Below are 25,954 nucleotides of genomic sequence, written 5' to 3'. Positions count from 1 at the left end.
GGATTCCCTTTCAGTCATTTTAAGTGTCATACAACCTTGTGAGTTAATTTAGAGTATAGAGAAGAGTAGATAGAATATATTAGAAAAGAAAACAACAGTAGAAAATGGAGCCCAACACAAAAGAGAAGCGCTGACATGCAACAAACGTGCTCTAGATCCTGAAACAGGATTTCACAGTAATATGGTTTGGACCTCTGACCACAGAGCCCCCAAAAATGCTTCAGCTGAGGCAAATGTGCATATTTGACAATATTTGGGGCAGCATGGTGGTGCGGAGGTTAGCGTTGTCGCCTGGGGTGGGGGAGCCCTTCTGTGAGGAGTTTGTATGTTCTCCTCATGTCATCGTGGGTTTTCTCTGGGTACTCCAGCTTCCTCCCACAGTCCAGAGACATGCAGGGTAATTGGTGACTCTAAATTGGCCGACCTGGTGACCTGTCCAAGGTATACCCCACCTCTCACCCAATGTCAAGCTAGGATAGGCTCCAGCCCCCTGGTGACCCCCAACAGGATAAGCAGTTACGGAAAATGAATGAATGACAATGTTAGACAAAACATCACCATCTTATCTTATGACCACACTACCTGACTTTTACATATCTTTAGTAGACACTTTTTCCTTTAATTGGTCATTAATTAAAGTCCGTTATGATATGCTCCACTGTCATGGGTCCGAAGTGCTTTTAAACACTCTTAAAGCTACAGTTGGTAACTTTTGTAAACAATAAAAAAACTTGTCATATTTGCTGAAACTGTCACCACACAGTAGTACATGAGACAGACGATCTGTGAAAGAAATCACTTTCTCCTGCTTCCACTTGTGCATCTCATGGCCTTTGCCAGAATGTGCCGCTTCTCATGGAAAGCAACTAATCAGAGCTGAGGAGTTTCTAACACAGCTGTCAATCACTGATCGTGAAACTAGGCAGTGTTGATCAAATATAAATCAAGACACTGTTACTGCATCGCCTGTTTCACACCTGAAATGTTTTCAGAAACACATTCTAACCATAGACTGTTTCTAACGCACTGTTTAGCTGGAAAAAATGAGAACGTTTGCTCCGGCTTCCAGCTCCACTGTTTTCAAAATGGTGGTCGGGTCACAAACTTCTTTTTACAGCTGAAGAGTGCACTTAAAATATGCCTTTGAAAACATTTTAGGTGAGAAATAGGCAATACAGTAACAGAATCTTGATTCATATTTGATTAGTGTTGCCTCTTCTGACAGTTTGACCACAGTTAACAAGCAGCCGTTGACATGATTGATTTTGATTGGTTGTTTTCATCATGTGCGGTAAGGCTGGTAAGGCTAACGCACAGTAAGAGGAGGCAGGGGATGTAGCATGAATTTCTTTGGACAAACAACAAAAATGTTGTTATAAAAGTTACCAACTACAGTTTCAAAAGGGATGAAACAAACTTTTCTGCTTCTTTTCCTTCTCAGTGAGGTCAGAGGTGAAAATCAGCTGCAGAAACAGGCCTGCAAATGAAGATTTCAATGCCTCAAGACCTCCAGCAGCAGAATGTAGGGGCTTGTTACTGCCCTGCTTTACAACATACAAAAAATAAGTACCATACACTCCAAGTCACATACTTGGAAATAAAAGCCAAAAAAAATAGTCATATAAATATAATAAATTCATGTAGGGGATTGTATGATATCCTACGGAACTCACATCATCTAATGAAAATGTTTCATTGCCGTATAACATTTGCTTTTTGTTTACAGAACCTCGAACAAACAAATAGCAAATAACCCTGGATACAAACATTGCATCACTTTCCTTGTCAACTCTTGACCAAGTTAAGTCTGGAATGATTTTATGCCTTACTTTAAAGTAGCTGGTCATTCAACAACATGCTCGTTTGCTTGTTAACTTTGACTGGGTAAATAGGGTAAATAATTGTTAATTGGGGAAAGTTAGGTTAAGATTTTGGTCACCAGCTAAGGCGGTTTTTGAGCCTTGTTGAACCGATACATGAGTCAGACAAAGCAAGTTTATTTATGTAGCACATATCAGCAACAAGGCAATTCAAAGTGCTCTACATGAAACATTAAAAACATCAAAACAGTGCAAAAGAAACACCTTATAAAAGGACATTTCAAACAATCATTAAAGAGCACAGAGAATAGAAAATAAAAAAGAGCTTGAATAGAATAAAAGGTATAAAGCACCAGAGTAAAAGTTACATTACGGTGTAAACAATGAATAAACTTAATAAAAGGCAGCGGCAAACAAAAATCTTCAGCCTTTATTTAAAAGAAGTGAGGGTTGAACCAGACCAGCAGGTTTTGGGGAGATTGTTTAAGACGTGGTGCATAAAATCTGAACTTTTCTTCTCCATGATTAGTTTTGATTCTAGACACACAAAGCAGACCTGAACCAGACGACCTAAGAGATCTGGATGGTTCATAATGTAGCAGAAGATCCGAAACACAAATCTAAACATGCATTTCTTCTCCTACACAGAGATTATAAATACATATCAATTAAGCTATTCTATTTCTAGGTATTGTATTTCACATTTGAGGTTCTAAACAGGCTTTTTTCTGCTCGGTTGATGTTTGATGAAGAGTCTGTTTACTCCTGTGGTTTAAAGTCACCTTGCTGTATGCAGGTGTGTTGGGGGAGGGGAAGCTGGATGGACCTGTGCAGGTGGATGTGAGGGAGAGGAGGGCCAGGTTACCGTTGTTGTCCCAGTGAAGAGTTCTCTTAGAATTTCTGGTGATTGTCGAGGCCAGAGGTTTAATGTTTATGTTTTCCCCTGTCTGGCTGCTAAGATCTGAGTGAGACGACCTGGAGAATGTACTGGAGAATACAAAGATTGTCAAAGACCATGTGTAACCTTGACCCAATAACTGAGATTAAAATAGATAAAGGTTAAAAAAAAAACCTTCAAATTATATATTTCCAAGTGCACACACCTGTTGAGGTCCTTGCCTCCGCTTTTCCATGTCTGCCTGCAGAGATCTGCAGTCAGCGTCAACAGTGATAATATTATGCTGTCACAATAAAAGACATATAAAGCATTAAGTGTAAATACGTGATGCTAGTAATAATAAGAGAAGCAGGATATTAAATAAGTGTGATTCTCTTGCTGCATTGCATCATCAAACCACTTTACCTTTTTATGAGTAAGAAGCTCAGCTCAATGGGCAGCACGAGGAGCGTCAGTAGACACAAAACCACCTTCACTGGAGGGAACTTAGTGAGCTGAGACCACCGAGAGTCGCCACCATGACTGTCCCTGCAGGCTTCACACAGCACTAACGCACACACACACACAAGCACATGCACACACAAGAACACACAATGTCTTCATTGCAGCAACTTTAATGTCAGTGTTATAGTCTGTAACCAAAATAAATCTGACAGTCCTCAACTTGAACAATAAAACATTTCAAAATAATTTTTTATCCTGTAATTTTGAGGTGAGTTAATTTTGTGAGTGTCACAAACTGGCTCAGTGAATGTGACAAGTAGGGAGTCCACACAAAAGATCTACTTCAAACAAGCAGAATTTATTGAACTAAAATCAACTTAAATAACCAATGGAGTGTGTAGGTCAGCAAAGTCAGTTATGAAAGCCATGCATGGGTGTGTGTCAGGTGTGCTGTGGAGGTGGTGAAGGTGCAAACCAAAACCAATGATGCCCGGTGGATGTCAGCTGAAGAAGGGAGAGACAAAGTGAACACTTGTTTCTCCTCAACAATTGACCGCAGTGATTGCTTCATCTAAATCATCAACGTGTCTCTTAGACCCCATCCCAACTAGGCTACTTAAGGAAGTCTCACCTTTAGTTAACACTCACTTATTAGACATGATCAGCATATAGAAGTATATAGACTGGAGAAAGAAGTCAAAGTAGAAATATTAGACAGGTAAAAAAGATGCACAAAAATAAAAAAATTTGTGAGGTATGGAAATGAGAAAGGGGAATGTCAAGTTTCTCAAACACCATGTGGTGCAGCTTGGACAAATCTTCAGTGATGTCCAAGATGCTTGAAACTTGGTACTGGTTGTGAATCGTTAAAATTGTGGTTACTGTACTTGGTGTTATTGTAATTTGCAGCATTCTCTGGCACAAGAACTTCCTTCATGGTAAATAAAGTTCTGTTTAATTTAATTGAATTAAACCCCCTCTCTGACCTACAAACCTGTGACCTGCTGACACCTGCCGTCCTTACCTTTCTTGAAGCTAACTGGCAAGTTCTCTATGACTTCCAGGCTTAGCCAACAATGATCTTCCTGATGAGAGTTTTGTCCGTTCAACCCCGTGTTCTGGGACTTAACTTTCTTCGCCAGCTCACAACAAGCAGGTTTGACTGTGTCCATCTCCGCCGTCACACTGGGAGGAAGACACTGTGTTCCAAGCAGGTCTGTAAGACACAAATGACTGATAGCATGTATTAGTTGTCACTACTTGGTGTGAACCAGTAAAATCAAAGACTCAGTCATGAGGAGGAGGACGAAGGTGGAGGAGCTCACCTCTTTCTTTCAGGAAATGAAGAGCGTCCATGTAACCGTTGTGGCAGATCTCAGCCAGCTTCTGTCAAACACAAAAGTGGAGGTTTGTTTGCTCTTCCTTTACATTACGGAGAACTGCGTCAACATTTCAGCATTCTTTTGTCATTTGTATAAACACTGTTTTAAAGAAAAATCACCCACCTCAAGTGTGGGAGGGAGGAAGGATGTGCAGACCCGATGCACATTGCCGGTGTTGACCTGGATGCTCACGTTGCCATAGTGCACCTCGAAGAAGTTGAATGTCCCCTCTCTGGGGCAGATGTCGCTCTCGCCGGAGAACGGGGCCATAGTGATGGTGTTTCTGTGCTCAAACAAAGGCATGTTGTTGCTCAGGGCTCCATCCATATACAGCTGAGGAGACAGGAAGAGAAATCAAACTCAGCTCCCTGCTGAATGCATGTATGTACTGCGTGAGCTGTATCTTTGTCTCTAAGAGGCATGTGGAGTGTTACAAAAGAAATGGATTACCACTCAGGCATAGTGAAGACATTTGTTTAGTGCATATGACAATTTTTTTGGTGTGCTTTCCCCTCTATCTCTATCTATCCCTCTAACTTATTGTACCGCTGCATTTCCCCCTAATGTTAAACAATAATGGTGCCCAGCAGCGTATAATGCCAACGTGAAAGGACAGCTTTTTATCGGTGTCTGACGCCGGACATCGCTGCCCATGCACTGATATTTGACGACTTTTGAGTGAGACCGGGTTTAAGAAACTGGTTTGTACCCTTCTATGTTGGTGGTCTCCCTGCAGGGTTGTTGAGCACAGATGCAGAATGGCAGCTCTAAAAAAATGCCTAGTTCTTTCATCCTGTGTGATCCAAGAAAGTTGTATTAAAAATTATGTTTTAAGGTCCAGTTTGTAGGATTTGGAGGCATCTATTGGCAGACATGAAATATATTCATTCATATTTATCATTTCATTGGTTTGGAATCACCTAAAACTAAGAATCGTTGTGTATTATTACCTTAGATTGAGCCATTTATAGCTACATACAGAGCAGATCCTCTTCCACCGTGTCTGCCATGTTGTTCTACAGTAGCTGAGAATGGACAAATCCAACACTGGGTCTGAACTGGGCTATTTGCGTTTTTGCGTTTTCACATCGGCCACCGTAGTTCTCGTACATGCTTGGCACACGGCAGAAGTTTCAGTTCTGCAACCTCACCACGAGATGCCACTAAATCCTGCATACTGGACCTTTAAAATGAAAAAATGTCATACTCCACCGTAGCTACATTACAGGACTAAAATAACCAAAACAAAATGGGCCCAGGAGTACCTTTTTTTACATTCTCCATTCACCATGAAATAGATCAAGTTGTGCCTGAAATTCCTACTCTGATTTATTACTTAAAGCCCCTATTTATAAGATTTTAAAAAATTCGGATTAAAGGGGCTTTAAAGTAAATAACACCGGAAAACCATATTGTATAACCATTTCTTTCTAATCCTCTCACAAACACTTAACTTAAGAAATGTACAGTATATCTACTCACCACTCCACGGTACGAAGGTGGGACGAAACCACAGTAAACAGGGAAAAAGCAGCTGCACATCAGAACCTGCAGCAGTAAACAATGAAGAACAAAACTTCAGAATACAGCAAACTACCAAAACAGACTCATGAAATCAGACCAGTTTGTATAACACCTCAGTCCCCCTCTCTCCTCCATTCTACCTGAATGAGCTCCTCTCTGCTGTCAAACTCTGACACCAAAACATTCCTCCCATCAGACAGCCTGGTGAGGGACACGCAGAGCTTTCCAGAGGCCCGGAGGTGAGCGTCTGCTGGGAGCCTCTCCAGCAGGGAGTCCCTTACTGTCCGCAGCAGACTGAAGGTCGGGTGGAAAACTCCCAGAGTGTGTTTCCTGGCCTCTTTCGCCACGGCCAAAACATCAACACAGAACTCCTCTGAGCAGGAAAATTAAGCAAAATCACATATTGATGTATTCATGATGCAGCAAAGGTGAATAAGTGAGTTAGAGAATCATTGACATGTGGGTAAGCTGAACCCCTGACTCAGTGAGCTCTCTCGTTTCTGCAAAATGTATTCTGGGTATTGTAGATTGATTTGTGTCTTATACAGCATCCACCCATCGATCCATTTTCATCCCCTTATCCAGGGCTAGGTCATGGGGGCAGCAGGCCAAGCAAAGCACCCTAGACGTCCCCAGCAACGCTCTTCAGGTCAGATGAGATATGTAATCCCTCCAGCATGTTCTGGGTCTGCCCCACGGCCTCCTACAAGTTGAACGTGCACGTAACACCTCTAACAGGAGGTGCCCAGGAGGATCCTGATCAGATGTCTGAACCACCTCAACTGACCTCTTACGACGCGAAGGGGCTCCGAACTCCCTCCGGATGTCTGAGCTCCTTACCCTATCTGGCTGAGCCAAACCACCCCACAGAGGAAACTCATTTTGGTCACTTTAATCCGTGATCTCATTCTTTCGGTCACTACCCAGAGCTCATGACCATAGGTGAGGGTTGGGATTATTAATTATTTGTGGGTATTTTTAAGCATTTTTAAGTTGGAAATCTTAAACTATTTTAAGCTGCACTGTGTGTCATTTGTTTAGTTATGTGTTGTGTATGCACTGACATTTTTATGCCTCTGCGCTGGCGATGGCCTTGGCTGGAGGCATTATGTTTTCAGGTTGTTCATCCATCTGTCCCATCCTTGTGAACGAAATATCTCAAGAACGCCTCAACAGAATTTCTTCAAATTTGGCACAAACATTCACTTGGACTAAACGATAAACTGATTAGATTTTGGTGGTCATAGGTCAAAGGTCAATGTCTATGTGACCTTGTTTGTCTCATTCTTGTGAACACGTATCTCAAGAACGCCTAGAGGAAATTTCTTGTACTTTGGCACAAACCCTCACTTGGACTGAAGAATAAACTGATCAGAATTTTGTGATGAAAGGTCAAAGTCTATGTGACCTCATCTGTCTCATTCTTGTAAATGTGGTATCTTAAGAATACCTCTAGGGTTTTCTTCAAATTTGGCACAAATGTTCACTTGGACGCAATGATGAACTGATTAGATTTTGGGGTTGAAGGTCAAGGTCACTATGAGCTCACAAAACATGTTTCTGGTCATAACTCAAGAATTCATATGCTAATTATGATAAAATTTGACACAAATGTCTAACAGGATAATGATGAAGTGATGACATTTCATATTCAAAAGGTCAAAGGTCAGCTTCACTGTGACATCATAATGTTCTGCTTAAAACACTTTTCTGGCCGTTACTTAACCTCATATCTCAGGAAGAGAAGGGGAGACATTTTGTCAGATACTGAATTGGTGACACTGATTTTGGGTGTCCACCTTAAGACTGTGCTGCTTGTACAGATCTTCTGTGCTGTCGTGGGAAGATGTGTGTGAAGCATCCATGTTTTCACACACATGGATGTAAACTGTAAGAGAAACTCCATTGCTGTGCGGAGGCATACAATTGCGGGGCGGTAATTTTAATTACAAAAATTAAGTTTCTACTTACATTCAAGGTTGTTGTTACATTATAAGAATACCTGGAAAATAAAATATGCTTTTAGTTGTTGTGATGTTTTTTTATTATCATTTTTTATTGTTGTGTTTGAGTGAATGACAGAAGAAAGCAGAAACAGTGAGTGTTGGATGGTTTTCCTCATCTGACCTCCCACTGAGCAAGCAACGTCTGTGGACGTCCAAGTCTAGTTGATATCATGTCCACAGACGTGATATCAACTAGACTTGGACGTCCACAGACGTTGCTTGCTCAGTGAACTCCATGTCACCTCTGGAATTTGCATGGACTCTGTGTGGGTCAGTGAACCTGCCAAGAACAGTGTTTACTTCAAGTATCAATGACAGTAAATGCTCTGAGATAACACATCCCTGACCTTTCTGAATAGCCGGGCACTTCGGCTGCTATGGAATGAAAACTTGTAGTATCACGTGAGACATATGTGCAACAAAACATATATTGCCTTTGTTTAATTAAAAAATGCACAGCTTTTAATTGATCTGTAATATAATCATTGTCCATTAACTTGACTCATACTCCATACTGTCTGTAAGCAGCAAATAAATAACAAATAAGTAAGAAATTACTTATTTACTTGCAAAGTTAGCTTCACATTTAGTTTATTTTAGACATAAATATTAAGGGAAGAAAAAAACTGATTTCATGACATGACAGTTGTGTAATGGGAAATGAACTATAACCTCAAAGCATTATTTGACCATCATGAGACATACAATAATGATGTCAGCCAACAGATCCTGATATAAAATACCCAATAAAACGGATAAACCATGACGATATCACTCAGCTTTTAGTCTGCAATGTATAGTAAACTCACCAATGGGAATCCCAACAGTCAAAGCTGCAGCCACGAGACAACCAGATGAAGCTCCACAGATCTTAGACGCTCCATGAACCAGCCGTGGGGCCCGCTCCAGGATACAGCTCAAAGCCCCCAGGTAGTAAATACTCCTAAACCCACAGCCTGCAAAGGAGATGTTCCACTCCTCGTCCCAGTTAGACATCTTCTCTGAGGTTTCCATCGACTCAAAACCACACCTCTGTAAGTCTCCTCATCCATCTATCAGAGTTCACCTGGTGCATTTGGATTCCCTTCAATATTCATTAGGTTGTAAACAGTCTCATCTGCACTACATTCACAGGTGAAATGGGCAGTGCGTCAGCTGGCTGTAGTGCAGTGTAACTTACTAGCCTCAAACGTCACATGTGGGGAAAAAAAAAGAAAACACGCTGGGGCCCACTTCAGGTACTGGGGGTAATTAGGACAGCTGCATGACATGTGATACTGTTTCCATAACTGACTTTCATAACCAACAACACGTGTGCAGTACTGGAGGGAAAGAAGAGGGGCAGGGGGACAACAGTCTCACTCAGAGGGATTTCTCCACTTAGCTTCCTGTTTTTGACCCATCAGTTAAAGAAAAAAAAAATACAGGTTTGAAAAAATACATGAAGCAACTCAGGGACTGTTCTTTTTTTCTTTTCTTTTTTTAATTACAGGCAAATAATAAAACATAAAGCACAGAAGAAAACATGACATGACAAATATGGTCTCACAGAGAAAAACAAAACAAAACAAAACCCCAAAAGTTAGACTTATACAAATGAAAATGAATAAAAGAAAGGACATATAAATATTAGTAGGATCAAATCAGAAACTGAAATGATTAAGTAAGTTGACAGTACTAGTAAAAAAAAGTATTATAATTTTTCCACTTTTGACCACAGCAAATTTTCTCCCATTTCATTTTGTGTTGTGCTACTTTGCAATGATGTATAGCAATGATTTTTTTTTTTTCAATAAGAAATTGACATTTCATTGTATTTTTCAGAAAACTCTTTGAGCTTTAATTTATTACTATTTATTTATTTATTTATTTTACCCAACAGAATTCTTGTATTTATTATCTGGTAGTATAGTTTTAATCCAGGACCCCCAATAAAGGACTGTCGTACGTTTGAAAATCCAACAACTGCTTTATTCAGTGTTTTTACCAGTTTAAATCACCTAGGGTCTCATTTATAAACATTGCGCACATGCAAAACGAGGTTTGAAAGAGGTGTACACCATTCCCCACGCAAAAGTTGTGATTTCTAAATACAGACTTGATGGGAGAAGCTTTGACCCATGCTTACGAACATTTTGGAGAGAGGAAATTGGCGACAGAGATGGTGAGGTGGAAGCCTGATTGTAGATATTGTCTAATATTGCCATTTTTGGCTTTTGTTCGTACGTACAGATTTAGTATGGATCCTACGCATTGTTTTATAAATGAGACCCCAGGTCTGTTTGTCTTGGAGAGGAGGAGACCTTGTGGATACTTCAGCTCCCGGCAAAAACCTCCTGAAGGTCTGAATCAGAAATATGATTAGCACATATAAGCAGGTGTTGGGCTAGCGAGCCATCTGCGACGTGCCAAACAGCACACGAGAAACACTGATTTCTAATATGAAACTGCTTCTTTTAGTGTTTTAATCGCCTGGTCTGTTTGTCTTGGAGAGGAGGAGACCTCTGTGGATAATTCAGCTCCCAGTAAAACTTCCTTCACAGTGAACACTGAAGGAATCCGAACCACAACAAGTTTCAGCTGGTTGTAATCTGCAATCCTCACCACTAGATGGCACTAAATCCCTCTAAATCTTACACACTTTTTTTTTTTTTTAATGGAGACATACAACCCCAGGAACTTTTTAACTTTCCCAAAAGACAAACTGAATGAGGCAAAGCTGGAAGAGAGGGAGGACATAGATGTGAAGTTACTTCAATAACAGTAGTACAGTCAGTGGGCTACTACTGGACAGCTGCTTTCTGTATCTGATAAAAATGTATAAGAACCCACAGATATTTTCTTCGATACTGACACCGCAAAACACAGAATATTTTTGCATTCATTTATTTAATATTTTTGTTTCCTTCTCTTTTGGTGCAACATTAAATAAACGTACTTGAATGCAGGAGTATTAATCGTCCGTTTTCTTGAGGTCTGGAGTTTGCTCGGATGCAATACTTCGGATCCACCCCACAGCTCTGCCCAAACCCCAGCCTCCGACTCCACCTGCTCCTTTAGGTGACTTTGTGGTGGCTTCACCAAACCCAGATGTGGGGCTGACAGTGGGTGTGAGGGGTGGAGTCAGAGGCATGTGGTCCCAGAGTGTGTTCTCATTGAGGGTAAGACTGGAGGTGGGAGCAGCTCCCGGGGTCATTGGGAGAGTGTTCACGTCCTCTTCTCTCAGATCCAACAGGTTCAGGTCTGATGGCAGACTGGTAGATCTGCGCAGTGACGACTCGCTGGAAGAAGCACAGGGTGGAGACAAGGATTCATCTTAAGGGCAGGAATGGCAGGTGCTGATGTGTCAGTCCACCACTTTGCTACACCAAAATGTCCACTTGTATAAATCTCAAGTTCACCACAATGTTAGCATTCAGCTGAAATCACAGCTGAGCGTTAAGTGCAGCCAAGAGTGATAGTTCAAGGCACTGAAATTTGCTTTGTCTGCACATTTATGAAGCTTTAGACAAGAGAAATTATTATTTAACTTCATACCAGTCATAGTCCTTCTCCTTGTCCTTCCAAGCTTGTTGGTAAATGTCTCCAGCCATGTCGTAGAGCCAGCTCATGTCCTTTGGTACATCTGGGATCCAGTTCACAAATCTAAATAGGAACATTCAAAATCAGACGATATGACGAAGTAAAAAAAAAACAAAAAAAAAAAAAGTTTTACAAATCCTACATTAAAATCTGACCCGAGTGAAAGCTGCAAACATTAGTAATGAATCGAAGTTGAAAGTTCTCATTGTGAACAGACAAAACATAGACAAAAATCTTCTATTTGGAGGATTTTCTTGCTTTTACATCAGTAGTAAATGGAAAAGAAGCCTCAATGTGCATAATGGTATCATTCAAGTAACAAAAAAATCATGTAGCAGGTTTATTTCGTTTGGAGGCTGCAAATCAAACTAGACTGAACTCACTAGATGCTGCAGCAGACTATTATCATCCCTCAAATATTTACCTGTGGTTCATAGTCATTAAATATAGTCATCTGGGTCAAAGAGGATTTGCAGAAATCATGTGCAGCACTTGTAGTATCCTGTTTGGACTTCAGCACCAGACAGGTGGAGCCTTTGTATGGGGCCATAATTATTTACAAATGTGTGTGGAGAGTTGAGTCAATCTGTGTGTGCGTAATCAGATTTGTAAATGTGTAAAAGACTCTGAGTCATCCAACTGAAGAAGCTTCTTGAATGAGAGGCGAAACATTAAAGTAAACGCAAGCAAGTCCAGTTGCCCACGATATAGCACTTATAATCTCTAAATGTGTGCTGAGATTTGTTCATGTGTACAGGAATCTGCGAATGGGTATTCAGAATCAATGTGTGTGTAATCAATCACTTGTAAATGTGTTTAAAAAAAGTGGACAGCTCTAAGTACAGGTGTGAATGCCTCTGTAGATAGACAGCCTTCATACCACCAGGCGGCAGTAGCCACACTTTTGGAAACAAGATGACATAGATAAGCTTCTGATGATCTGACAGTCACAGAGGAGAAATAATTTGCATGTGGTATTGTAGCAAGTTGAACACAGTCATGGTACCTCTTGGCCAGAGAGTAGGCCGACGTCACGGGCAGAGTGCGGGGGAGCTGCAGGTGGGAAGTCACTTTCTTTGGCAGGTACTCGGTCACTTGGGACAACAGTCCACCAGCTGCATGCGTCTCTTTACAGGCTTCACACAAAGCTAACATGAATACAGTGAAGAACAAACATTTTTTAGGTTCACAGCATAACATTTACAGTACTGGCAGAGTGGTTCTGAATTGTTCTGCTGGATGATTTCCCTGCTGATGACGAGCACGTCAGCTGCCCCTCAGTGTCCTCTCCTTACCCTTTTTGATGTTAACTGGGAGGTTTTCTATGAGCTGTGGATCCAGCCACCCGTGATCTTCTTGATGTGGTTTTACTCCATCGTGTTGTGTGTTCTCACTGGACTCCTCAGCTTCAGTTGACTCCTTCACCTTCAGCTCACAACAAGCAAGTTTGGGTGCGTCCATCTCCAAACTCCTCAGGGGACACTCGGTGCTAATCAGATCTGTAATGGACATTTAAATTGAGATGATTTCTACAATAAGAAGCAGAGTTAGTACAAGAAATAAAAAAATAAATCTTCCCCACCTTCTGTTTACATGAATATTCAACAGTCATTATGTCCTTACTGTTCTCTTGTAGGAAGCGGAGTGCGTCTGTGTAGCCATTGTGGCAGATTTCAGCCATTGCCTGTAGAATCCAAAACATGATTGGTAGGGATGCAAGAGAAATCTGCAGGTGTTCACAGTCCATCACTATCAAATGAAATTGTTTTTGTGTGCTGTATATGTGAGGTTGCAATAACTAATTTCTGGCCTGCAGAGGGCAAAAAGTAGAAAACAAAAGACATTTCTAAGTCATTACAGAGCTGTGACCTCTCAGCCGAGCTTTGGTTCAGCGAGGACTTTGACCACAAACTTTAGAAACACATTTTCATCTCCTTTACAAAGGACAAGAAGCAACAGTAGGTTGCTTAGTAGGTCCTTATGTGTGTTCCCAGCTGGTGGGTTCCAGTACAAAAGTGGGTCATGGGTCCATTCTGAATGTCCACCTCTGTCAGGGTTTCAGCTTTGCCTTTCCCTTGTGTTTCCTGTTTCCCTTTCCTAGTGTTGCACGTTTGTTTTCAGTCTGTCTCTGTGTGTTTGCTGGGCATGGCCTCCTGATTCCTGCCTCCTGACGATCCTCCTGAGTGCCAGCAGCTGGGACCTGCACACCTGAACCACATCTACAATCAATCCACTGCAGCAGAAAACCCCTGCTCAGACATCCAGACTCTGCCAGATCGGTCACTCTCCTCTGCGGTACAGACGTCAAGGCCAACTTCTAGTTTTTTGACACTGTCTTTTTGTACTTTCAGACATCAATTCACACTCTGTTCTGTGTCTCAGGTTCACCACACCAGCCCCAACCATAACCTGCCACGTCTAGCCTTGTTCTTGTCTTCTGCTTCCGTATTTGGTCTGCTCTGCCTTCAGCTAATCTGCCTGCTCTGCTTCACCAGTCCCTGCCCATCTCAGCCATCATTTTATTCAAGCCTTCAGCTGCGCTTCTTCACACTACAATAAACTGCCTTTAACCACTCCCCATTTCCTGATTGTGTTTGCATTTGGGTCCTAAGTCATACTGCCACAACACTTCTCTGCATCATCTGCTGAACTTTCATAGCTTTTTTACGCACAGACAACAACAAAACAATTTTTTTTGCATGCATAAAGCAAAAATCTGTCTTTGGTTTGCAAATGCAAATGCAAACATAAAAACATGATACACAGATGCAACATTAAAAGGAGCACCACATACTCACAGTGAGGGCCAAACCAAAGTTAAATAGTGCTAAGGTGTCAACCTGTTTTCAAAAAGTGGCTGTCCTTACTGTTTAATACATTTTATGGCAACAAGAACAAAATTTTTCTATAGATATTTTTCTTTCTTACGCCCTGCTTTGCTGAAAGTTGTGATTTAACGGATGGTTGTGGTCGTCAAAGATTTTGCCACCTAAGTGTTGGACTGCTTTGCCATGGCGATAGGTCAGTGGAATTTGTTTGCAGCCTGCTGTTGTCTGCCCAGTTGAACTACTTTGGAAAGCTTTGTCCTGCACAGAATGACACAGACTTCCTTGTTTAAAGTGTGTACAAGTCGGCTGTCATGCCCCACTAAAAAGAGTGGTGGCTGGGGTGTCGGTGGCTTAGTGGATAGAGCAGGTGCCCCATATACAAGGTTGTTGCCGCAGCAGCCTGAGTTCGACTCCAGCCTGTGGCCCTTTGCTGCATGTCACTCCCCCTCTCTCTCCCCCTCTCACGCTTAGGTGTCCTATCGATTAAAGACAAAATGGCCCAAAAAAAAAAACTTTAAAAAAAAAAAAAAAGAGTGGTGGCTTTCAAGAAGGGGATAAAAAAGTTTTTTCAAGTGTGGAAAAAAGGAACATTCAAAGACCATAAGGTTAATTCAAGCTCAAATTTTTGGGGAGTTTGTCCTTGTCAGTATGGAAGGAGATGTAGGCTGTACAGATTGTACATTTTATAAAGAAAATTGATTTAAATGGGCTGAAACGGGAAAAATTGATAAATGTACATAAAATGACCACTTTAAGTATTTAACATACATCAAATAAAGTTCAGTACTGTATCTATATAATTTTATACTTAATCAAAACTTTTCAAATGTCTGTTATAAATGAAATAAACTGCTTCTCACTGCTGTTCAGAGTCAGTAGCTTCTGAAACATGGACGCTGTGTGTCTCACCTCAGGCTGCGGGGGGAAGAAGGTGCTCTTCACTCTGTACATGTTCTCCGAGTTGACCTGGATGCTGACGTTGTTGAAGCGCACCTCGTGGAAGTTGAGCACGGCCCCTCGAGGGCACAGATCGCTCTCACCGGCGTACGCGGAGAACGTGATCGTGTTTGTCAGGTGACACTGGGGCAGGTTGTCACTGACGGCACCGTCCACGTAATGCTGAGTGGAAAAAGAGGGTGGTGATCAGTGGGTTGGAACAGAAATTTAATTAAGGGCTCAGGATGTCATAACCACATATTTTCAAATACTCAGAACAATGAAAACTGTCCGAGATACTGTAGGCTACACTGTTTTCATGAAGATGTAATAATTATAGGACCAACCCATGTATATTACAATGCAATCACTTTTGTCTTGTACAGCCTCTTTACACTGGCTCCCAGTATGTTTACCTCCGCCAAGGAGGTTATATTTTCGCCGGCGTTGGTCTGTTTGTCTGCAAAATAACTCGAAAAGTTCTGAACGGATTTTGATGAAATTTTCAGGAAAGGTTGATAATGGGACAAGGAACAGATGATAAAATTTTGGTGGTAATCGGTTGAAGCGAAGTGGATAAAATAATAAAATGGCAGGAAATCCGAGCTGCTTGGCGGAGGTCTGCGCTCTCCGAGTGCTCTAGTTTAGAATAGATTTTAAGATTTTACTGATTACTTTTAAGGCTCTCCATGGTCTCTCTCCCAGGTATATCTCCGACCTCATAGTGCTGTACACGACAGGACGTACTTTGAGGTCCTCAGGTCGGCCAAGTCAGTGATCTCTTTTAAGTTCCTTCTTAAAACATACTTTTATCGGAGAGCCTTTCCTGACTTTACTTGAGTTTTAAGTTCATTTAGACTGTCTTTTATTTCCTCAGTTTTTATACACTTAAGTGATTTTATCAGTTCTTTTAAAAGTTGTTTTCATGTCTTGTCTGTTTTCATTATTGACATGTAAAGCACTTTGTAACTTTTGAAAAGTGCTTTATGAATAAAGATTATTATTATTATTGTTGTTATTGTATCAAAAGTTACAACATGTTGAAACTTAATTAAATATATGTTACAATATTATAACATATCAGTCCAGTAATGTGCATATGTGCCTAAACCTCCCCCTGTTTGCCAGAATTTGAATTTTGAGAGCAGTTTGAACTTTTTGGGTTGTAATACAGGGACTGTGACTGAGTGAAGCTCACCTTAAATGCTCTGGCTTAAGAGAAAACTTTGCATGTCCTAGCTCCCTGGTTTACTCACCACTCCGCGGTAAGTTGGTGGAATAATACCACAGTAGAAAGGCACAAAGCAGCTGCATATGAGGGCCTGGAAGAAGGCACACATGACTGCAAATTATTAACAGAAACACAGACTGCTTATACAGACACTTCAGATATGACGAAACTTCTGGAGAATCACTTCTTCAGTTCTGGTCAAGGATGATATAGCCTCCACATATTCCTCCTACACTTCCTCAATTTAAAATTATATATATTTAGCCTTTTACAATCTAACACATGGTAAACATTAAACTGAAGAAATAATATAATGATGACTGTATCACTGTAGATCCTAGCTACTCTTTTTCTTTTGGAAACTCATCATGTTGGCATGTAACACACTGTACTGTCTCCTCACCTCATAACATTTGAGTATTAACACACAAACTGTAAAATATACCTCAATGAGCTCCTCTCTGCTGTCAAACTCTGACACCAGGACGTTCTTCCCATCAGACACTCTGGTCAGGGACACACAGAGCTTCCCCGACGCTCGAACATGGGCGTCTTCTGGGAGGCTCCTCTGCAGAGAGTCCTGTACTATCTGCAGCAAGTTGTAGGCCGGGTGCAGGGGCCCCAGTTTGTGCTTCCTGCCCTCTTTTGCCATGAACATCAAGTCCGCACAGCATTTCTCTGCACAGAGGGACAAAGTGATTACAGTGAGTGTATGCATGATAGAAATGCTGAATTGTAAATATTAAGGATCGCTTCAATTTTAGGAAGCTCACAAGCTACAAAGGGTCTTTTGTAAAAGATCACACATGCACTTTGAAACAGAAATCCTGATTAATTTGTGACTTTAACTTGAATTATCACCCCATGCTTGTATGCCTCTGTGCACCAGTCAAGGTGAACTTATAGTTTACATCCATGTCTATGAAAACATGGATGCTTCACACACATCTTCCTCCCGGCAGATAAGACAATATATACAATCAGCAGTTTCAAGGAGGGCACCCAAGATCAGCGTCACATTAATCTTGTAAATTGGAAATGTAAAATTGTTGCACATATCAGTGTAGATATTTCACAGTTATTATATACAGATACAAGCTTTCTCGCCTTTAAGCCGCCACAGGAAGTAGTAATGGTGCTGAAATGGTGTCTGCATAAACAGGACATCGAGCCGGACGGGACCATGGGCGTGGGCATGATAGATGATGTGTTATGTGTGTGACCACACCGCGGGGGATTTAAAAGGTAGCTGTTAGCAGTTAGCAGCTAACTCGAAGAAGAAAAATCAGCCATGAATGTTCGCAAATTGGAAAAAAAATTAAGTGACGGAGCTCCTTACCCTCTGAGCAGAGGATAAGATCAGCTGTCACATAACAGAGATGGTAAATGACTGTTATTGCTATGTTATGTCATCGTTGTTGCTTAGAAAGTGCTACCAACACATACATTTTATGTCACACTAAAGGCCAACTCTGTTGTGTTACATGTCACGCTCGTCACGCCTCTTTTTGTTTGTGTGATGCCAGAATGCATCATGTTGCTGCCTTTCTTTGGTTCCTTGTAAAAATGCAAAGGAGGTATAAAGACGGGACTTATAGTGCAATCTCTGTGTAAAAAGGACCGATTATCCGAAGCTAGGTTCCGGGGGCAGTAGGCTGAGCAAAGCATTCCAGACATCCCTTTACCCAGCAATGCTTTCCAGCTCCTCCTGGGGGACGTTCTGAGGCCACATGAGATAAGTAATCCCTCCAACATGTTCTGGGTCTGCCCCGGGGCCTCCTACCAGTTGGACGTGCCCAGAACACCTCTAACGGGAGGCACCCATCTTGATCAGATGCCCGAATCACCTCAACTGACCCCTCTGACACAAAGGAGCAGCGGCTCTACTCCAAGCTCCCTTCAGATGTCCGAGCTCCTCACCCTATCTCTAAGGATGAGCCCAGCCACCCTTCGGAGGAAGCTCATTTCGGCTGCTTGTATCCGCAATCTCATTCTTTTGGTCACTACCCAGAGCTCATGACCATAGGTGAGGGTTGGGATATAGATGGACCAGTAAATCAAAAACTTTGCCTTCCAGCTCAGCTCCCTCTTCACCACGACAGTGCAGCACAGCACCCACATCATTGCAGACGCTGCGCCAAATCGCCAGGCCATCCCATGCTCAATTCTACCCTCACTCGTGAACAAGACCCTGAGATACTTTAACTCCCTCACTTGGGGCAGAAACTTACTCCCAACCCAGAGCTCCACCCTCTCATCCAAATTTGGTCAATTCTGGCTCCAAAAACAGGAAGGGCGACGGTTGAAATGCCAAATTCAAGGCTTCAAAATGGCAGTCCACAAACCAATATGTGACATTACGATTGCTACATACATGATCTTATACAGTCCATGCTATAAACAGATAAACAGACTTTGTACAAGGTGCAGTCCTGAAAACAGGTGTGCAGTTAAGATCACAATGAAGGCAAAGTTCGGAATTCGAAGTTGGGTGTGGTCCAAGCAAAGTCTGCGGAAGCAGCGAGTAGGAAGTAGCCTGGAAGGGGGCTTTGCCTCTCCGCCACAACACACACTTGACGGCCCTGACCCACATACTGGAGTGATCCCATCAAAAGCTGGTCTGTAGTTGGTTTTGTATTTTGAGATGTCCAAATGAGATGAAACCACAGCTACAAATCCAAAGGTCAAAATGTCAGCAGAGGCTTTCTGATATGTATGACCATGAGGAGGCTAATGAAGTTAATGTGGGTACAAGCAGTGATGCCTTTTAGATTCTAATCTGTCATGGAGGAGACAGAAGAATCACACACACAAAAGAAGAAGCAGAATGAATGTCAAAACGTCATACATGGTGTTGACAGTGACACTACAATTTGGGATTTACCAAACTACAAAGCTGCCTGGTGCATAAGATCATTACACAATAAAATGTCTTGATTGATATGACATCATGAATATTGTTTCATAATATAATCCGGCATGTTTGCTAATTACAAGACAGCCTTAAAACAGCAGATTTTTGAATGAAGTCTGGTCATGAAGCTCACCTAAGGGGATTCCCAGAGTGAGAACAGCAGCCATCAAAGCACCTGCAGACGCTCCATAGATTTTAGACGCATCTTGTATGAAGCGAGGGAAACGTTCAAGGATGCAGCTGCTGGCTCCAACATAATAAATCCCCATAAAACCACATCCTGCAAAGGAGATGCTCCACTCTTTCTTCAGATCAATCATCCTCTCGGGTTCAACTCCACCGCACACACTAACAAGTAAAAGTCTCAACTAGTTGACATGTAAAATCAAAATGATGCAGATCACCGTTGACCAAGCGCCACCTCCACATGACGTGCAGACAACATCCAAAGGTGAGATGATAACCAACTGTTGCGTAATTGTGTTAATCAAGAACTCTTCACCTATTGGCTTGGGGCGGTCACGTGACAACAGAATGGGGTCGCAGCCACAGATATCTGCAGAAGCCACTGTCATCAACTCTTTAAAACGCCTGTGTTGCGCAGGGTTTGTTATTGTATCCCCCAGCACCATATCCAGACTCTGTCGAATACATCTTTTTGTTTTTAAAATGAGCATCCCAGTGGTGGACTTCGGCGCATACAGCCTGAGCAAAGAAGATGTTACAGAGGAGCAGATGCACAAGTTGAGCCAAGAGCTGAAAACAGCTTTTACGCAAGTTGGTTTTGTGTATCTGAAGCACACTGGGATCACTGAGGAGGAGGTGAGGATTACTTTGTTGAGGTATTCAGATCATTTACTTAATTAAAAGTAGTGCCACACCTTGAAAATACTCCATTACAGGTAAAAGGCGTGCCTACAAAAGTGCTACCAGCAAAAGTGACTTCAAGTATCAGAAGTAAAAGTACTCATTGTGCAGTAAAACGTTCCCTGTCAGTGATGTACTATACTATCTGATGATTTTGGATTAGTATGCATTAACTGCATGTGTCATTTTACTGCTGTAGATGTTTTAGGTTGTGCTTATTTGACCTCTTTTATATTTTGTAGGGTAGTTTAATCTGCAGCAGTGCGTTATATTCTGTTAGCTGTCCTGTGAGGACTTTGTATTTCTAAAAAAGTTCATGGTGTCAGAAAAACAACCTGTTTTCAGCTTTGTGACGATGCATTTCCCAGCTGATCCAAGAGGGTTTCAATGCTTTATTTAGCTCAAGAAGAAGGAAAATGTTCTCAACACATACAGAAACATTTAATCTTGCAGTTTATCAGAAAAAATGGGATGAAAAGATGTGATCTGAAAAGTAACTAAAGCTGTAATCATCATGTATTCATCTACAAATTCATGTAAATAAAGTCACAGCCTCTCACTGAAAATGGCAGATACTTGAATACTACAGTGCAAAACATTACAATTAAGTAATTTAACACAACGTAGACACTACAGTCAGAAAAAGGTTCAGGCTGAAGCTACAGCTTGTAACACCGACCCTTTTGATAGCACATCATATTCAGCACCAATAAAACAAATCAAAACAGGCAAACAAGGTGAACTACAACACAAAAAAACAATTTATAAAAGGCAACTTACACACTTTTAAGTTCCTGTACCCTGTTCTTGTAAGTCAGTATCACAGTCTGATCATTAACAGTTATAGTTGATCAATACGTTATATTTTAACTTTTGTTTAATTTTTTGCATGTTCAGTGCAATGGTTTTTTCACACATGAATTACTGTCTGATAAGCTGGACTCAAACAGGCAAAACTACACTAAAACCAGTAGACAGACTGTACACACAGGCGTTAAAAACATTGGATAAACAGTCAAATACATATCATTGAAAATTTTTAACAAAATATGATTTTTTTAATTGGGAAAATATGATCAAATTTGCCGATATTTTTCTTGTATATGAAATTCTTTATGGCCTGGCAGACCCTCCACTCAATGAATTCATTAAACAAAATCAGAACTCATCTGCCAGATCTATCTTCAGGGGGGAATTGTAAAATACCGCACAGAAAGAGCAGCTTTGGTCAGTCAGCCTTTTCCAATCGAACAGCGCACACCTGGAACACTGAACCCACATTCTCCAAATCAAAATGGTGGCTACTGGACAATCAAACATGTTGTCATGATCTGAATTAATGGTTAAGTCCTCATTTCATTACTGTATGTTAGGGCTATGTGCTTTTGTATAGTATGTTTTCCTAAATGTCACTGTCTTGCTATTTGTGCTTGTGTGCTGTTGTCCTTGTTTATTTGCTTTGTTTTGTGCTCTTGTGTGTTTGTTTGTGGCTACATGCTTTGGTCTATGCTGTGTTTTATGCTGTACTTTTGTGTAGTACATTCTTAATGTTTTAGGTTATATGGTTATGGCATTGTTTTATTAATAGTGCCTATGTCTTGTTCTTTCCTATGTGCCTTGTTATGTGCTTTTGTCTATGGTTATGTGTTTGCTCTGTGCTTATGTGCCCTTCTATGGAGATGCCATCAATCTGCTTTTAACTGTGCTTATGTGTTTCTGTGCTTTTGCATGTTATTTTGTCTTTTTCTTACATGCACTTACACCATCAACCTGCCAGGGACTGCAGATGAAAATTAGCCTGTATGGCTAAATCTGGCACATTTACATGGCTTAAGTGATCGTGTTCATTAATGTGCACTGTCCCCTTCGAAATAAAATAAACATAAACATGTTTTCAGTTCCTCATTACAACTTTTCCATAAACTCACTTCTTTAACTGAGGTGCAGTGTAGTTTGGCATTGGTCCTCACCAATGGTTTTTTGAACATAAAAACACCTCTCAAATCATGTTGACTTTTCTTCTGAAATGACCTTTGGATACTTTCAGATAATTGTTTTTTTGCTCTGCACATAATGAGAGCTGTTTTATAGCTGACCAAATGCTCAAATTTCAGAGTCTTTACTTTAATAAATAGTGAGTTTGTTGGTTCTCTGTTTGAGGTTTTGTTCACAATTCTTATGGGTCTCTTTTGAAGTAAGAAACAGCATAAAATGGCCATACTTGAGTACAGTCCAAGTACTTTGAATTTGTATTTGAGTACAGTACTCAGGTGGAATGTGTCCTTTCTCCTGGTTCCTTTGGATAGGTGGATCGTGTTATGGCTGTATCGAAGACATTCTTCCTGCAGGCAGATGAAGCGAAACGACCCTTCAGCAGGACAAACTTTGCAGTCAGTCCTAACCACGGCTGGGTGTCTGTGGAGACTGAGAGGTAGGAATCAGAAAATGAACACAACACACTTATTATCTGCATAGTTTGCTCGTTTTCAATTTAAATAACTTTTTTTTCAGGTTGAATCCACGTCGACCTGGAGACCTAAAGGAGGCATTCAACATTTCTTCGTTTCACCCTGACATTGTAAGATTCTCTATCAGTCTTTGACAGACTTTTATTACATAACAGAGATTGGTGCTTATTTATTTGTAGTTGTTTAGAGTTCAAAGTACAAGTTACACTATAAATTTTTTATTTTACCAGATAAAGTTCTGTTACAGCGCAATTCATACATTTGTCTGCTAATGTTATCGGCAGATAATGATTTATCAGTGATATATTAGTAGGCTTATTGCTGCATAAAGAAAACAGGAAATTACAGGACAGAAATGTCATATGTTGGAAGTATGTTTCCCAATTACATATCGACCAGAGAGTAGAATTAAGTCCATCATGTTCATGTAGCCCATATCACAAATCACAATTTTGGTGCTCCTAAGGTCCAGTGTGTAGGATTGAGGGGGATATATTGGCAGAAATTGAATATAATATGATGATTATATTTTCTTTATTGTATAATCACCTGCAGATAAGAATGGTAGTGTTTTTCGTAGCCCAGAACAGACAAACCAAACATTGGCTCTAGATGGGGCCATTCTAGCAGCCCCTCCTTGACGAGAGCTTCAGAAAAACACAGATTTTCAAACACAAAACTGCATTATTAAGTGTTTTTACCGGTTTTAATCACTGGGTGCGTTTGTTTTGGAGAGGAACAGACCTCTGCAGATAATTCAGCTCCCAGTAAAAACCTCCTTAATGTCTGGATCTTAAGCCATCAGGGGAAAAAAGGTGACACACATTAGCAGGTGCTGGGCAAGCAACCCATCCCTGAAAAGCCAAACAGCATTGGGGAACACTGATTTTCAATTTGAAACTGCTTTATTCAGTGTTTTTACTGTTTTTAATCATCTAAATTGCCTCAATTTAGCTCCTGGTAAAAACTTCCTGGACAATGATCTTTAAGGCATCCTAACCTGGGGGAGTTTCAGATGGTTGCAATTAGCAATCCTCACCACTAGAGGCCACTAAATCCCCCTAAAGCCTAATCACTGTTTCTTTAAAATCTGCAAAGCATTCCATTTCCCTTTCAGTTTTTAGAATTTGCCTTTGTTTCCCCCAATAAGACCATGAAAGTAGCAGAAGACTTTTATTTTGACAAAATAAAAGACACTTTCAACATAAACTGATGCATTAAAGGTGCAAATTGCTGCATAGAAATTCACCAGAATGCAGAAAATCAGGTGACACTCAAAATTTCTTGGGGGAGGACCCATAGACTGTGTACCATATGGGACGTAGTCACCATGACGTCACCCATTGGTTTATGGACTCCCGTTTTAAAGCCTCAAATTTGACATGTCTGTCAAATCTGTTGCCATCTTTTCCATAATTTCCAAATTTGGACAAGAGGGTGGAGATTCCTCTGACTCATAGACTGCGGTGACGCCTTGCAGACAGCCTGTAACTCAAGTGGACCCACCTTTAAGTATGCGTAACTTAAAGCCTTAATTAAATGTAAACAGTTATATAAAAATTCAACCCCTGTACAGTTGTCATGAATGTTAACATTAGCTATAGAGAGAAAAACTGTTTTTTGTACCAGGCTGTAACATGTTTATTTAGCTGTAAAGTTGGGCATTTTAACATGGGGGTGTATGGGGATTGACTCACTCTTGGAGCTAGCTTCAAGTGGCCATTAGGGGAACTGCAGTTTTTTGCACTTTTGCTTTGGCTTTCAGCCTCGGAGGTTACCCTTGGTTGAAAACAATTAGAAACAAGTTTATTTTTCAAGTTTATTGCTCAGCCAATATTATCTGTCCTGGTCTAAGCTCTTTGCTTATGTTATGTAAAGATAAAAAGAAAGGCTAATAAAGATTTTCTAACTTTCAAATATTAGTGTCAGCTCCATAAATCCAGTATCAGTCTGGCTTTAAATAAGTTTTAAATTCAGATATTAAAAGATAAAACCCAACCCAGCAACAGCCTGTTCGCCCTGCTGCGATTCAGACTTATCTTCTGTACTACCACCAGGCCTCCTCGCTCATCCTCCGTACGCCACCATAAAAAATAGTTTGGTTTAGTTTTTCTCTGTATAACCTAAAGGGACCACAACCTGTATGTCCTTGTATGACCCTGTGATATAGATTTCCAATAAACAAACCTTGCACCTTCTGCTGTAGAAATGGCCGCCAGCTATAAAAGCATTCCAGGAGATCCAGACGTCTTTCTTCCACCGCTGTAAAGAGCTGAGTCTTCGTGTGCTGAGGGTCATGGCCCACAGCCTGGGTCTGGACCCGGAGGTGTTCCTGAGTGCACACCGATTCATAGGAAGTATGTACACTTTACATTACATTACATTTATTTAGCTGATGCTTTTATTCAGAGTGACTTAAAATAAAAACATGCAATCATGTGAACCCAAAACGTGTACATGAACCTCATCAAATATGCTGATTGAGTGCAACATTTAGAGACAGTTTGAGACAAATAAAGAGGTGGGTTTCTTTACACTCACTGCTCTCACTACAGAATGTGCTGTTGTAGCTAGGGCTCAAGCTAACGACAGTCAGTGAGTCTCTATCAGCTGATATGTGGCAACACTGATCCCGTTGTTTATCTGCATGGAGTTTTTCTGAGCATGTGAGGACCTTTTCAGGCACATGTCACATTCATGAAATTGTATTCTGCTGAGCAGGTCAAATTAAGGAGACCTGCTCATGGGCACGGTGATGACAGCTTCTCAGCTAGTCTTGTGATTAAAACCTTTGTTGGTCTAAAAAACTTCACAGTAATAACACTCTGAATTAACATTGTCAACCCTCAGGTAAGTCTGGTTATTCAGAAAAAATCAATATTCCTACTAGGCTGTTTACATGGCTAATGAAAACGAGTAATTAATATTCCTGTCTACATGCATACATTACAGCTAACGTTCCTCAACACGTCGCTTATTATTTCAAAATATGGAAAAGTTAAACATCTAGAACCGCTTGTGCCATTTTGCGTCTTTGCATCAAAATAGGATTTT

The 25,954-nt window shown here is 40.9% G+C and overlaps 3 protein-coding genes and 1 long non-coding RNA gene across 6 annotated transcripts in view; 2 read left to right on the top strand and 2 right to left on the bottom strand.

The window, feature by feature from the left end:
- Positions 1-135: 135 nt before the first annotated feature.
- Positions 136-9,189, bottom strand: LOC126408134 (patatin-like phospholipase domain-containing protein 2). 2 transcript variants are annotated; one of them, XM_050073528.1, is made up of 9 exons: positions 8,884-9,189; positions 6,209-6,441; positions 6,027-6,092; positions 4,668-4,877; positions 4,488-4,548; positions 4,187-4,378; positions 3,124-3,265; positions 2,924-3,001; positions 136-2,807 (listed from the first exon to the last, which is right to left on the bottom strand). In XM_050073528.1, the coding sequence occupies exons 1-9, from the start codon at positions 9,086-9,088 to the stop codon at positions 2,519-2,521; spliced, it is 1,476 nt and encodes a 491-aa protein (XP_049929485.1). In that variant the 5' UTR covers positions 9,089-9,189; the 3' UTR covers positions 136-2,518. The 2 variants fall into 2 exon arrangements, with proteins under 2 accessions (XP_049929485.1, XP_049929486.1); XM_050073529.1 differs by having other exon boundaries at positions 4,488-4,545.
- A 385-nt stretch (positions 9,190-9,574) lies between these two features.
- On the bottom strand, positions 9,575-22,706 carry LOC126407542 (patatin-like phospholipase domain-containing protein 2). 2 transcript variants are annotated; one of them, XM_050072533.1, is made up of 9 exons: positions 21,213-22,706; positions 17,097-17,329; positions 16,677-16,742; positions 15,394-15,603; positions 13,280-13,340; positions 12,952-13,155; positions 12,663-12,804; positions 11,612-11,719; positions 9,575-11,355 (listed from the first exon to the last, which is right to left on the bottom strand). In XM_050072533.1, the coding sequence occupies exons 2-9, from the start codon at positions 17,307-17,309 to the stop codon at positions 11,028-11,030; spliced, it is 1,332 nt and encodes a 443-aa protein (XP_049928490.1). In that variant the 5' UTR covers positions 17,310-17,329; positions 21,213-22,706; the 3' UTR covers positions 9,575-11,027. The 2 variants fall into 2 exon arrangements, with proteins under 2 accessions (XP_049928490.1, XP_049928489.1); XM_050072532.1 differs by lacking the exon at positions 21,213-22,706 and adding an exon at positions 19,699-19,965.
- Positions 12,601-14,211, top strand: LOC126407545 (uncharacterized). Its single transcript, XR_007571801.1, has 3 exons — positions 12,601-12,715; positions 13,758-13,935; positions 14,039-14,211. It is a non-coding gene; the product is annotated as an uncharacterized LOC126407545 (long non-coding RNA).
- The window catches only part of si:dkey-10o6.2 (uncharacterized protein LOC100124608 homolog), an 8,755-nt gene continuing 2,932 nt past the window's right edge, over positions 20,132-25,954 (top strand). The window contains exons 1-4 of the mRNA XM_050072535.1: positions 20,132-20,387; positions 22,739-22,863; positions 22,944-23,010; positions 25,107-25,257. Coding sequence (XP_049928492.1) covers positions 20,235-20,387; positions 22,739-22,863; positions 22,944-23,010; positions 25,107-25,257 — 496 coding nt within the window. The 5' untranslated portion in view covers positions 20,132-20,234. The remainder of the gene's footprint in view (positions 20,388-22,738; positions 22,864-22,943; positions 23,011-25,106; positions 25,258-25,954) is intronic.

Source organism: Epinephelus moara, chromosome 20, assembly GCF_006386435.1.
Source record: "Epinephelus moara isolate mb chromosome 20, YSFRI_EMoa_1.0, whole genome shotgun sequence".
NCBI lineage: Eukaryota > Metazoa > Chordata > Actinopteri > Perciformes > Serranidae > Epinephelus > Epinephelus moara.
The sequence above is the reverse complement of the archived record's forward strand: the minus strand, read 5'-3'. Positions and strand labels throughout refer to the sequence as shown.

Excerpts from the sequence above, each read along its gene's own strand:
- LOC126408134 (XM_050073528.1), bottom strand. The coding sequence starts at position 9,088 with ATGGAAACCTCAGAGAAGATGTCTAACTGGGACGAGGAGTGGAACATC. Across the intron at positions 6,442-8,883 it reads GACTGTTGGGATTCCCATTG|AGGAGTTCTGTGTTGATGTT; the intron begins GTGAGTTTACTA and ends TTTCCTGCTCAG. Across the intron at positions 4,379-4,487 it reads TCATTTCCTGAAAGAAAGAG|ACCTGCTTGGAACACAGTGT; the intron begins GTGAGCTCCTCC and ends TGTGTCTTACAG.
- LOC126407542 (XM_050072532.1), bottom strand. The coding sequence starts at position 19,885 with ATGATTGATCTGAAGAAAGAGTGGAGCATCTCCTTTGCAGGATGTGGT. Across the intron at positions 17,330-19,698 it reads CACTCTGGGAATCCCCTTAG|AGAAATGCTGTGCGGACTTG; the intron begins GTGAGCTTCATG and ends CCCTCTGTGCAG. Across the intron at positions 16,743-17,096 it reads GCAGAGAGGAGCTCATTGAG|GCCCTCATATGCAGCTGCTT; the intron begins GTATATTTTACA and ends GCCTTCTTCCAG.